Source organism: Lagenorhynchus albirostris, chromosome 4, assembly GCF_949774975.1.
Source record: "Lagenorhynchus albirostris chromosome 4, mLagAlb1.1, whole genome shotgun sequence".
In the NCBI taxonomy this organism is placed as follows: Eukaryota; Metazoa; Chordata; class Mammalia; order Artiodactyla; family Delphinidae; genus Lagenorhynchus; species Lagenorhynchus albirostris.
In genome coordinates this window covers 20,727,076-20,740,801 of record NC_083098.1, presented here as the reverse complement: position 1 = coordinate 20,740,801, position 13,726 = coordinate 20,727,076, and the positions used below count along the sequence as shown (strand labels likewise).

The 13,726-nt window shown below is 57.2% G+C and overlaps 1 protein-coding gene across 1 annotated transcript in view; it reads right to left on the bottom strand.

Annotated features, from left to right (window-relative positions):
- Positions 1–11,417, bottom strand: part of WFS1 (wolframin ER transmembrane glycoprotein) — a 28,470-nt gene extending 17,053 nt beyond the window's left edge. Inside the window, exons 1-2 of the mRNA XM_060147659.1 lie at positions 11,273–11,417; positions 4,150–4,385 (exon numbers count right to left, since the gene is read on the bottom strand). Coding sequence (XP_060003642.1) covers positions 4,150–4,384 — 235 coding nt within the window. The 5' untranslated portion in view covers position 4,385; positions 11,273–11,417. The remainder of the gene's footprint in view (positions 1–4,149; positions 4,386–11,272) is intronic.
- Positions 11,418–13,726: the final 2,309 nt, after the last annotated feature.

Below are 13,726 nucleotides of genomic sequence, written 5' to 3'. Positions count from 1 at the left end.
AAGCCACCAGGCCGGAGACAGCCTCACCGCCCCTGCCATCTGTCCTCACGACAGGTCATCCTGGAGTGAGGGGATCGGAGTGATGGCCTGACAACCAGACAGACCAGGGCTTCAGTCAGGGTCAGGATAAAATAACGCGTGTACAAAACTCCCTAACTCTTCATTAGCCAGCACCTTGACCGGACAAGGAGAGAGCGCGTCGTTTGTGGCTGTGGCCTTGTCCCCAGGACAGCAGGGACTCAGCGCTCCGCATCCCCTCCCGCACCACATCGTCTCCTGACCTTCCCAATCCCGCCGTCCCGCCCTGAACCCCGCTGGGAAACTGCCCCGCCCACGCCCTGCACCCACCTGGCAGCTCCAGCCAGAGACCTGGAGTCAGCCCAGCTTCCGGGGGCCTCTCCACCTGCCACGGGGCTCCCTGCCGGCCTCGGCTCCCACGGGTCATCTCCACGTAACAGAGGTCATGCCGCTCCTCTGGTTTAAATCCTCTAACGTTCCCCAGAACACCCATTCTCCTTATCCCGACCATTTGAGACCCCGCTCCGTTGGCCGACCTCTTGACCCTGCGTCCAACCCCTGCCCAGAGCCATCAGCCTGGGAGCCCTTTGTGCCCTGCACGTGGCGGCGGGCCCTGCCTGCCTTGCCCACTGTCTCCTGCACCCGCTGAGCAGGCAGGCCCTCGGTCAACACTGGGGTGAACGTTTCCTGCTGTGTCCAATTCAGTGACAGTGACGCCACAGAGAGAAGTGACGCAGCAGGGCCCAGCTGTGGCGGGCCGGGACCCCGAGGGTGCCAACTGGCCCAGCGCTTACTCAGTGCTCCCCGCCCCTCCCCTCGGGGTCAGAAGCCAAACAGAGACCACATGTGTTTCCTGACTCTTCTTATCTGAAACTGGCAGTCTTGACTTGGTCCGTCCTCTGAGGCCGTTTTGCTTCACCCAGATTGAAACCAAGTGCGTTCCCAGCCCCCGTCTCCTGGCCCCGCAGCTGTGGGGTGTTTGTGGCTGGACAGAGATTCCAGATCAGGCCCTGGCCTGCCCAGAGGCCTTGGAGACGAAGCAGAGAACGCAGTGATCTTTGAAGGAGATATGGAGATCAGAAGAGCCCAGTGGGGCGTGTTTCTGGGGACAATCAGGCACTAGTCCAGCGTGATGGAGCCGCAGAGCTCAGGCCCTCTTCACCCAGAGCTCAGAGGTCCCTGCAGCTCCGCTGGGCATGGGGGCAGCGTGGGACAGGAGACTGGGATCACCCCTGTGCCCATCACTCAGCACTGGCTGCTTTGGTAAGTTGATGGCTCAGTTTCCTCATCTCTAGATGGGGACAAGAACAGAGTCTCCCTCTCGAGCTACCGTAAGGGGTCACGTGAAGCCCCCAGGTCTGCAGTGCACATGGCAGACGCTCCCCACCACGGGTCTGGGGCCCCTGCATGGGGCAGGGGCAGTGCTGAGCTGGGGGTGCTCACCTCAGGCAGCCGGCTTCTCAAGGGGGAAAACGAAACGGCAAGGCTGGGCGAGCTGGAGAAGGGCGGGGCGCGGCCGGGGACTTCCCTAACTCATACAGAGCATCTGGAGCAGCGGCGGCCGAGAGAGTCACGGTGTCCTGCCTCGTGCAGGACACAAGGAAGCACGTGGGCGCACATGCACACGTGCGCACACGCACGCACGCACAGCTTGCAGCACAACAGCCTCCTGGGGGAGAGAAGAATCCGACGCACACGTGAAGCCCCTACACCCAGACACACAGAGCCTGGAGCTGACACTGAGACCGGTCGCCCAAGAGGGACTGAGTGGGGCCGTGAAACTGGAAGGCTGTCCCGACATGCGAGGCAACACCCCAGGAGAAGCCTGAATAGGAAATGAGATGGGCTCGGGGGGCAGGAGGCTTGATGACATCCACGAAACACATCGAGCTCCAGGCACGGACGCTCTCTGCGCCACCGGGCAGGCACCTAAGGGACAAGGGGTCTTGACTCAGCACCTCGCCCCATGCGCCATGCTCAGAGCACAGGGTCCTAGCACGTGGACTCCACATGGCTGGTATGACTGCGCCCACTTTACAGATACAGAGACAGGCTCAGCGAGGCCTCCCAACTCCCTCAAGGGCACACAGCTCAAGGCCACCAGCCCAGCCAAGCGTCCCACCTCAGCCATCCCGGCACCATCTTCCTGCACCACCTCATGGCCCCGACACTCAGTAAATAAACAGCTCGTGTGGACAGACGCACTCCAGAGTCCCGGCTGGGGCGCACTGGCACCAAACCACAGAGCGTTTTTCAAACTACAGACTTCGACCCAGAAGGTCACGGAACCAATTTTACTGCCCACAAGCAGCATTTGTTTTTAAATAAAAGCAACAGAATGGAGACTATCAGACAGCAACACACACACTAAGGACAAGTATGGTTTTGGAAATTTCCGTTCCCACTGGATGTGTGCGTGTGTGCGTGCAGGCCCGTGGGTGTGTGAGTCCGGTTACGACAGCACATGTCTTTCTTGCTGTGGGAGGAGGTCAGAAAGTCGAAGAGGCGGCAGTGCCTTGAGAGCTGGGTAGGATTTCAACAGGTGGAGATGGCGATAGCATATTTTGGGCAGAGGTTCCCATGTGGCAAAGGGGAGGTGGGGGAACAGGGAAGGCGGAGGCGGATTTGAAGAACGTGGGATGGTCTCGGTGAGCAGGGAGGAGAGGGCGGTGATCCATGGAAAGAAGTCACAGGGCTTTCACCACCCACAGAGCTTTTAGACCTGATGTTCCCAGCGGGCTCCGTTCTGATCGCCGCACCTGTAATCGGAGCCAAGGTCCCTACTTCACAGGTTTGGTCGCTGTGAGAATAAGACAAACGCACTGAGAAGCACTCGGTGGATTATTAGAAAAAGTAACGCCGATACCAGCTATGTTTTCCCCAAATATCACAGCCAGAGGTCCAGGGATCCTCCCTGTCTTGGAACTCACAGTAGACTTGAGGATTTTTCCCTACAACAGCCCCGAAAGCACAGAGGAGCCTCTCACACAAGGCTCCTGTTACAGTCCGTTGCCTGGTCCTGCCCCCGCTCACTCCTGGTGTAGCTCAAATCGCAGGCCAGACACGAGAGCATCACCAATCCGAGCCTTCCTTCCTCGCTGCCACCCCGTCACCTGGAGGCCCGGGGCTCTCTCTACCCCAAGTCCACCCCCGGCGAGGCCATTTCTTCCCGCTGGCCCTGCCCGTGCTGTGCCCTCTCCCCAGGCTCACTCTTGCTCAGGCGTCATCTCTTCCCACAGAGCAGGGCCCCACCTCCCCAGCGCCAGGCCCAGGGCCACTTCTATGCTCCCCACGAGACCGTGGACTCCTTGGAGACAGGGGGCAGGCCTGACTCACCTGTGCTGCCGATGGCCACTCAGGGCCAGCAAAGGGCCGTGCTCAGTGAGCAGCAGGTGGACAGAGGACGGACCAAACCCTGGTGTCCCTCCCCCAATGTCAGCAAGGCTGCCAGCACCACAACCAGCTGTCGCGTCGCACCCGGGTCCTCACACTGTCTCATCTCTTCGCCTGGGAGGTGCCTCCTGGGACAGAGTGGAAACCTGAGGAGGCCCAGAAGTGGACTGGGGGGGAGGGGAAGCCCTTGGAAGCCTGGCCTGGGGATGGAGGATGGTGGTCCAGAGGGCAGCGGGGACCTGGGCCTGGGCCCAGGCATATTGCAGGCTGGCAGCCAGTCCCCAGGGGGAGTGGCCACGTGGGGCCCCCAGACCGGGCAGAGCTGCCTGACTGAATGGCCCCTGAGCAGTGGCCACGGTGGACAGGGAACAACATGGGCTGCCCCGAGTGCTGGGCGGGACCAGCTGGGGTGGGGAAGACTTCCTCCTGCCACCTCCCCCCATACGGTGCCTGGTGGGGACCCTGAGCAGGTGGGAGCTGGTGCTTTTGATTATAAATAAAATAAGGAAACGTGAAGTCTGCTGCAGCCCAAGTTTGTGAACTTAGGAGCAAAGCCCGCTGCAAGGTGAGAGTCGAGGGGCCCTGAGTGGAGCAGGTGGGCCCCCGACCACAGGGGGTGCCCTGCAGGAGGAACCTCGCAGGGGTGTCTGGACCACGTGCCAGGACTCGGGTGCTCGCCCTGCTTCTAGAACACCCCCGGGGGAGGACAGTCCAGCTTCTCAGGCCCCATCCCCTTACCTGTTCCATCCACCCTTTCTTGGCTCCTGGCATGCGAGGCCTGGGGCATGGCCGAGGCAGTCGTGTCTCTCACATCTCGTCCAGGTCCAACCTGGGGTCCGGGAGCTCGGGGCGTCCCACTCTTCTCCTGCTCCACCGAGGTGGTGGCATTGAGCCGTGAGCGGGCCTGGGGCCGTTGTGGCAGCGGTGGAGACCGTGGGCCAGAGGGGCTCGGAGGACAGGCACCGGAGGCCATTCTGCAGTGAGAAAAGCGGAGGGTCAGACACAGGAGGCCAGCCAAGCCCAGTCTGCTCTGGCCTCTAGTTTCTGGTAAAGAGAGGGGACGGACAAGGGAAACAGGGTGGGGGCTGCCCAGCATTCTATGTGATCTCATTCAACCTCACAACAGCCCCCGTAAGACACTCCCATTTTACAGAGCAGGAACTCGAGGGAGGAAACACTCAAGGCCGGCTGGCTGGGCAAGTCCCACAGCAGGCATGAGCCGGGCCCTAAGTCTCAAGGCCTTGGGTCCCTGCCTCACCAGGCATGAGCCACGGGACCTCGGGTGTGCTCATCTGAGAAGTGGGGATGTAGAATGTCGCGAGGATTCAGTGAGATGGTCCACACGGAGCCCTGGGCACAGTGCCTGGCTGTGCTGGGATGAAAGCTGGCCTCCGAGTACGTCCACCCAAAATCTGTGAAGGAGACCTTGTTTGGAAGAAGGGGTCCTTGCAGATGCAGTCACGGATCTTGACATGAGATCATCCTGACTTAGGGTGGGCCCTAATCCAGTGACTGGTATCCTTATAAGAAGAGGGAAACACACAGACACAGAGAGGAGGGCCCCATGTGAAGGAGGAGGCAGAGGTCAGACAGATGCAGCTGCACGCCCAGGGATGCCAAGCATCGCCAGCAACACCCGAAGCCAGGAGAGGCGAGGGAGGACTCTCGCTCAGAGCCCCCAGGAGCAACCAGCCCCGCCGACATCCTGATCGCGGACTTCTGCCTCCAGAACTATGAGACAATAAATTTCTATTGTTTAAAGCCACCCAGTTTCTGTAACTTTCTTATATGAGCCCTAGGGAATGAATACACTAGCACAGAGTGAAAGTTAAATAAATGTGAGGAGAGGGGAAGGGGAAGAGGAGGGATAGGGAGGCGAGGGGAGGAGGGAAGGGAGGGGAGAGGGGGAGCGAAATGGGGAGGGGAAGAGAAGGGGGGAACACAGCCCCTGGAGCCAGGATGTAGTCAGACCTGCCCGCCTCCCAAGCCCTCCACGCTAGGCCTGAACCACAGAACAAATATCAGGGAACACGAATGCACCAGATGTGAACACACACTAGATGTGCAGTGACGGAAACCATGAAGCTGGTGTGTCAGAAGAGATGACCGGAACAGACTGGCGAGCACAGAGCATCTACCACAGGGGAAAGGGCTCCATTAGTCAATAATGCCATTTAGCAAAACAGCAAAAACCACCACTGACACAATTAAGGGCAACCATGAGCCCCAGACCGTGGAGCTGAGAGCTCTAGGAGTTCCCCAGCCAGGGAACCAGGATCAGACACAGACCCTGAAGAAGTCGGGACCACGTGCACGGTGCGGGGGATCCCCAAGGATCCCATGATCCTCACCGCAGCCTCAGGGCCATATCCATCCTCTTCACTGAGATGAGGAAATGAGCACAGAGCAGGGAAAGCCCGGCAATGAGGAATCTGGCTCCCAGACTAACCCGTCGTAGCTGTCGCGCTTGGCTGTGTCCACCAGCTCTGTAGTCCTGAGCAGGCCACGTCCCTCTCTGCACCTCAGTTTCCTCAACTGTAAATGGGGACAATCGTCTTACACTTGGGGACACTGTGAGGACCACATGAGACCAGAGGCCACAAGGGACCAGGTTCCCAGGCATCCCCAGTGCCCAGCTCCAAGCTCTGAGACTGCCCCGAGCCTGCCAGAGTGGCTGCCTGACACGTGTCTGCAGACTGCTGACACAGCAAGAGTCGGAGGGGGCCCCAGGCGCCACACGCCACTTCCCCGGGGCTACACAACCAGGTCTGCTCCATTCCTACTAGAGATGGGTCCCAGAGATCAGATCTCTGTCCGCCAAAGAACCCTGGAGATTTCAATCTGGACATTCCTCCCTCAGAGGGACTGAGCCCTTATTTTAAAACATCCCTCTGGCTGCAAACCAAAAGCATGTCAAGCCACATGGATCTGCTTGGAAACCAACACAGTGCTTGGTGCTATTTCCAAACACCAAACAAAGAGGCAACTTTTGTGAAATTCGTCATCTGCCTGCACGTGCAGACCCATTGGGCAGGTGGCCAGCTGTGGGCGGGGAAAGTCAGCCGGTGATTTAGCAGACAACCCAGTTGTGTGGGTCACTGGCTGACCCGAGACAAACCACATGGAGCCTGAAATTCCGACCTGGAATTTCAGGAAAACACAGGTTCTGGCTGGCCTGTTGGGCTAAGTATTAGGCATGTCACATTACAATCAAAATACTACTGTTTAAAGTAAAATCTCTGCTTAGTGAGAATGGATGAATAAAGGAGGATTAATTTTCAGGTTCCCTGAGAGTTGGCCAAACCCTTTTTGAATCAAAGGTCTTGTTATTTTAAAACAAACGAAATGATCCATTGCCATGGATGGGTCACAGGGAGGATCACAGGTGATCTCCCGGTGGAGGGACCCGCATGGTGTCTGGCGCTTTCTTTTCTGTCTTCTTTCCTGTGACACTGGGGCCCCTGAAGGCAGGGGCTACATCTCATCCACTCAGAATACCTGCCTGCTTGCCTTGCAAGGTATACCCGAGGCAGCCTGGCCTGGGGGAAGGAGCCCCGCTGGGGAAGAGCCTGCCCCATCTCGCTGTGTGATTGGAAGCAGGTCCCTCCCTCCAGCCTGGCCCCAGAATCCCGAATCCAGACTCCTGACTGCAGGATGAGAGCATGAGCGTCCCACTCCACCCCAGCTCCAAGACTCTTCCGATGCCTACGAGTGGGGCAGTCAATCCACACTGCCGCCCCACGACCAGAGTAATGGCTTGGAACCTGTCGTTGTGTAAGATCCAGAAAACCAGAGTGGCCGGCATTCTTTCCACATGAGCACCCAGGCATATTTTTATCCCATCAAAACACAAAAGGCCAACATCACGGAGCTCGGCTGAGGGGCTGCCACCCCCTGAGAGGGCTGCTAGGATCATACACCTACTGACATGCGGAGAATGATCTCACGCGGACTTCAGCCCAAGCTCTCTAACCCTTGCTCAGGCTGGCCCCACTCTGCTGTCCCCCCAGGGGGGCCACCCCGACCTCTGAAACAAGCCCCCATGGGAAGCCTTAAGGATGTTCACACACCCTCTGAGCGGAGCCTCCACCAGCAGGATCCCAGACCAGGGGAAAAACCAGGGATGCCCACGGTTTCACATTCAGCCCACTTGCTGCTCCCCCACATCCATGTGCCACCGTGGACCTCCACGCCTTTGCTCTTACAGAGCACCTCTCTGGTGTCCATCACAGCTGTACTTTCCAGCACCGTCCAGAGAGGGCAGGTGTGAAACTCACAGCCCCTCCAGATGGTGCTACACTATATAGCTGTTAACCAGGACCTGTATATGAACGTTTAAAGATAAGGAAATGTTGGGCTTCCCTGGTGGCGCAGTGGTTGAGAGTCCACCTGTCGATGCAGGGGACACGGGTTCGTGCCCCGGTCTGGGAGGATCCCACATGCCACGGAGCGGCTGGGCCCGTGAGCCATGGCCGCTGAGCCTGCGTGTCTGGAGCCTGTGCTCCGCAATGGGAGAGGCCACAACAGTGAGAGGCCCACGTACCGCAACAAAACAAAACAAAACAAAAAAAGATAAGGAAATGTTTGTATGACGCTGTTAAGTGGGATCTAAAGCAGCATGAGCTATTGATCTGAGCCTATTTAGGATGAAAACAAAATTCATGTGCACAAAAAGATGGAAGAAAATGCCCCCACAATGGTTATACTATGTCTGAGTGAAGAGACTACAGGTAGTTTTATTTTATTTTTTCTAAATGTACTTCCCTAATTTTCTATAATGAACGTGCAAGGTTTTTGGAATTACCACAAAATGTTATTCTAAAACCCGTCTGTGACTGAGCCTGAAGGGAGAGGGCCCAGGGGTTCCCAGGGTCTGGGATGTCTGCTCTGGATAGCCCAGCAGCCTGGCACAGGGCTGCTCCTCAAGACAAGGGCACATAGCCCTTGGAGGTACCTATTTTTGCCCCAGAGTATTAAGGGCCAAACCAAGGAACATTCCGGCTCCACCCAATGTGCCAAGTTCCCAGGACTAAGCGGGAATAAGCTGGGAATGCTCCTCGCCTGGCCGGGGTGGGTCAGCGCGCATGGACTGTGGGCCGATCCTGTGCCGGGCCCCAACTTGGGTCTCCCGGGCCCCAGAGAGGATCCTATAGGACCTGCCTTGGAGAACTCAGTCCAGATGGGAAGGATGACACCCAAACTGACAACCACAAAGAGGGAGCTCTTGGGGGCTGCAAGCACAGAAGGGGGCCACACTCAGCAGTGGAAAAGGGGCAGGGTGGGGATTCTGGATGAGTGGCCTTGACTAAAGCTTTAGGACAAGCAGACATGAGCCAGGCAAGGATGAAGGGAGGGAGGAATGGAGGTGTGTGGGCATTTCAGTGGGGGACTGCCCAGGAGAAAGGGCAACGGACATGGCTTAAAGGCAACATGGCTGGGAAGGTGCGGAAGTGACTCTGGGGCGGGCGCACAGGAAGGAGAAAAGAGGCTGAGCGGGCAGCTGGAACCTGGGGCAGGTCCCGAGGGCCTGAACAAGTGCCAGGCTTAGTGTGGGGTTGAGCCTAGGGCAGAAGGAAATGCAGGCTGGTGCTGTAGGGCAGTGGCAGTTAAAGGACCATCAGGGCTGTATGGGGATGGCCCAGGGAGACCAGGGAGGGAGCTGGGTGGTCTTCCAGGGAAAGTGAGGAGGCCTGGCCGAGGGCAGGCATCTGAGTGCACTCCTGGGCCAGGAGAAACAGAAGCAATACCCACTGAATGTGGGCAGGGGGGAGCAGAATGGGGCCTGATTTGTGCCCCGGGGCCATGGTGTTGGTGCCACTTGTGAGAGGGGACCTGGGAGAGGGGAGGGAGCCATATGAGGCGTAGAGCAAGCTAGCTGTCGTAATTCTTACCACCACTATCGTGGACCAGGATTTGGTCTCTGTCCCACAGCACAGGCATTTTGGGGGTCAGGGACTGAACTAGGTTCCCCTCTGTGACCAGCCCCAAAGGCCTGTCCAGCCCTGGCCTGGGAGGGGCAGGGGAGGCCTGAGTGGGGAGTCCTCCACATACCCTTCCATCCTGGGAAAGAAGATGAGATGTGGTCTCCCAGCAAACTTTCCTGTGTCCAGGCAAAGGTCCATTTGCTGGGGGAGCAAGTATATAAAGGAACGTTCTTCTGAATCCCTGATCAGATGCCGAGGGGCTCCAGTGAGAATCACAGCCCCTTGGAGACAGAGCTGACAGGACGGGCAGTGGAGAGTATGGCCTCCGGGTTTCTGTTGGCGTGGCTTCCTCACTGAGTCTGCAGTGAGGTCAGGCAGCCAGCACAGTGGGTACCCAGGGCATCGTTCCCTCAGTGATGCATCACAGCAGAAGGGAAAGCCCTTTACAAATGGGCCAAGTGCCAGGGGTCACTGTCCAAGGTGAGGAGAGGCAGGCACTGGTTCTCAGCACCTGCCCAGGGGCAGAGGTTTCCCACCAGGCTCTGCATGATCAGCTGTGGGGTTTTAACTTCCTCATGGGTCAAATAGGGATATAATTCCTACCCCTAAGACTACTGGGAGGGCCAAATACTGTACAAATGTTAGTTCCTCGGAATTTCTTAACATCAACTACAATAAATGGTGTGAGAGGGCTCAGCTCCACCACGCCCAAAAGTCAGATTCCCCAGAAAGTTTCCATCTATCAAAACAGAAATTGATGTTCCTGAGGGCCAGGTTCACACCAGCCAGGGCCCAGGGGCTGCCACTGCCCCTCGCCATGCCTTACTGAGGAGCACCAGGGGGAGAGTAACTGCTACACAGATTCTAAGTGGGCAGTGGGGGCTTCAGTCTCAGAATCTGCCCCCTCAGGAGGGCACGTGTCCGCTTGGGGAGTGAACCCCCAGCACGCACGCACACACACACACACACACACACACACACACACAGCAGCCCCTATGATGAGGCCCAGGCGCACACACACACACACACACACACACACACACACACACCCAGCAGCCCCTATTAGGAGGCCCAGGCACACACACACACACACACACACACACACACACACACACACACCCAGCAGCCCCTATGATGAGGCCCAGGCACACACACACACACACACACACACACACACACAGCAGCCCCTATGATGAGGCCCAGGCACACACACACACACACACACACACACACACACAGCAGCCCCTATGAGGAGGCACACACACACACACACACACACACACAGCAGCCCCTATGATGAGGCCCAGGCACACACACACACACACACACACACACACACACACACACACACAGCAGCCCCTATGAGGAGGCCCAGGCACACACACACACACACACACACACACACACACACACACACAGCAGCCCCTATGAGGAGGCCCAGGCGGCTTCCAGCGGCCTCGGGGGTACTGAGGGCGGCCCGGAGTCCCAGAGAGCCAGCCGACGGCCGCGGAGGAAGGGCCATGACTGGGCAACTCGGTACAGGTGCTGTGGGACGCAGGGCAGGCGCGCCCCCTTCCACTCGCCGGGTCCCCAGCGCCACAAGCCGCCTGCCTCTGAGGCCGGTTTTCCCGCCGGCAGTGTGGTTTCTAAGCCAGGCTCGCGGGCGTGACGGTGCTCGGAGCGCGCAGTGCCCCGCGATGCCCGGGGTGCCCGGACTGGGGACGAGGGGGCGCGCACTCCGGAAGGAAGACGCGATCGAGGCCCGGGCAGGGGTTACCGTGAGCGTCGCGGAGAGGACGGGACCCTGGCCCTCCAACTTCTGGGGAACTTGCAGGGGACACTAGTACCAGCCGCCCGTCCGCTCAGATGGGGAAACTGAGGCCGAGGCGGGCTGCAACTCCCACCCTGCGACCGCCCCTTTGCCGTGAAGTACTCACCGGCCCGCTAGTAGGCCTCACGCGGCGCCGCGACGCCCTTGGGCTTCAGAGCTCGCTGCAAAGTTGCTCCAGAGGAGCTGGACGGACCGGGGCCAAAGCGAAGCAACCGCGACCGAGCGGGCGGCGCCGCTTACAGTGGCAGCTGGAGAGCGCTGCCCACAACGAGGGCAGGGGAGGGGCGGGGCCTGGGGCGGGGCCGCAGGCTGCCCTCCACTCTCGACGCGGCCAGGAGGACGCGGCGCCGACTCGGCCCGCTGAGCGACCGGCGTGCCTGCCAATCACTGCTTCCTCTGCCAATCACAGAGCGCCTCGCCTGACAGCTGCCCACTGGCCCACAGGGCCTCAGAGAAGAGGTCGCCGGGTGGGCGGGTCGGACCCGCCCACAGCGAAAGTTTCCGAGTGGACTTGGGCCCTGGCTGAGGCCCGGCCCTGCCACTCCACGCCCACAGACCGTCAGGACACTGGGAAAGACGTGCACTCGGTGAGTAACCGGTGGTTGGACCCTCGGACGAGACTCGGACCACCTTTCACTCACTACCCTGGCCCCAGCGTCCCCAAGTTCGGATTCATTATCATTGTTATTGCAATATTAACTAACACGTTGAGCGCCTACTATGCACCAGACGCCTTAATTTCGGCCTCACCAAAGATGGAGAGGGCTCCCCTAACAGAGGAACAGGGATAGGAAGATGTGGCCCATTTAAATGTGTACCTGTAACCAAGGGCTGCTTTAAATGCATGAAGTGCAACGTAGCATGCTTTCACAAGGTAAATGTGTGGCGCGAGGCTAAGGCAGTTTGGAAACCGTCCTTTCGGTTCTGCCCTGGGGTCTGAGAGGTGTGGTTTGCAGATAGGGGCAAAGGTCTATACTTGAGACAGGCCTTGGGGCTGTGAAGCACCGGTTGGCGGTGCGGGGCGCCTCCTGCGCTGTGTCTGCTGTCTGGTCCTCACAGCCAACCTGAGATGCCTGTTCTGAGTTATCATTGCAGAAACTGCTGCTCAGAATGGCTGCCGGGAATATGTGACCAATATTTCGGGAGCAAAGTTTCCAGATGGTTTGGGAGATGAGTTCTATCCACTGAACACACTACCTCGGGGACTTTTGTTAAAGCCACGAGACTCACATCAGGCACCTCACTTTATCCTCCAGCTGCCCCCTCCATCCGATCCCCATCTTCGTGTCTGACCCGGTGAGGCTCACAGAGGAAGGAAGGAAACAGGCGTCGAGCAGCACCCACTCTGCCCCAGGCTCAGTTTGGGGGGTTTCACACCTCAAGGTTTTTCATTTCATCCCCAATATCACCGTGAGACAGGTGACATTGGGCGCATTTCTATCGATGAGAGGACTGGGGCTCAGACATAGACGGGTATTTGTCCAAAATCACACAGAACTCTTTCCCCCTTGCAGTATACTAATTACAGAAATTTTGGAGAATTAACACAAAGTAGAAAGAAGAAAAAAAATCACTCAAAGGCTATTACTGTTTACATTTTGGGGTTTATGCATATTTAAGAAAGGGTTTCCAGAAGTTACTGTGATCACACTGCATGTGTTGGTATATGTGTGTGTGCACTAGAGCAAAGTCCTAGAAGCAGAATCACTGGATCCTGATAGGCTTCTTCAGATCTATAGATACATTTTACCAAAACAAGTTTCTCAAAGTTCCCTCCAGTTTACTTCCGAGGGGTGCACACTGGCTTGGAGAATTACTTTATTTTTTAGCCTTGCCTACTATGGCAAATGAAAAATGGTCCCTTTGCAATTGCAATTTGCATTTCCATGGTAATTAAGAGGCTGGACATTTCATATTTCTTAATTTTGAGAAGCATTCTCTTTCTCATTTATCTATTGGGAGCTTAGAGGCTCTTTGAAAACAAATCAGATGAGTTTCTTTTCTTTCTAACTCACCCACCTTTACTGCCCATCCTCTCCTTCAGCATGGAGGGCTGGAGGCTGACCTGAATGGCTCCTGCAGCCCACCCTTGGAATCAGCAGCCCTCCTCGCACCTGCAAGGCTGGGAGTAGAGACCCCTCCTCCAGTATCTTGGCAGGACTTTTCCAACTCATTTGTCACTGTCTACAAGAACATAAGCAGCTTGTCATCCATCCCCACTGGCTGGTCACTGCCCACCATCAAGGAGACCACCATCAAGGACAAAACCTGTGAAGGGACCCAATAAACAGTGGGAAGGGGACAGATTGAACAATTCCTCCTGGGGAGGCAAGAGAGAAAATGAACCTCAGTCAGAGCACAGAAACATTTAACATATGCCATGGATTTAAAAAACTTTAAAAGTTGTAGGTAAATTCAGAAAGAGAATAGTCACGGTGAGAAAAATTAGCACTGGAAGATAATGTGGAATAAATGCCTTAAAATGTGGAGGAACAATACATGAAAATCATCAGGGAGAAAATGAGAGGCTTGCTGGCAGTTCCAGGCAGTACAGCATGTG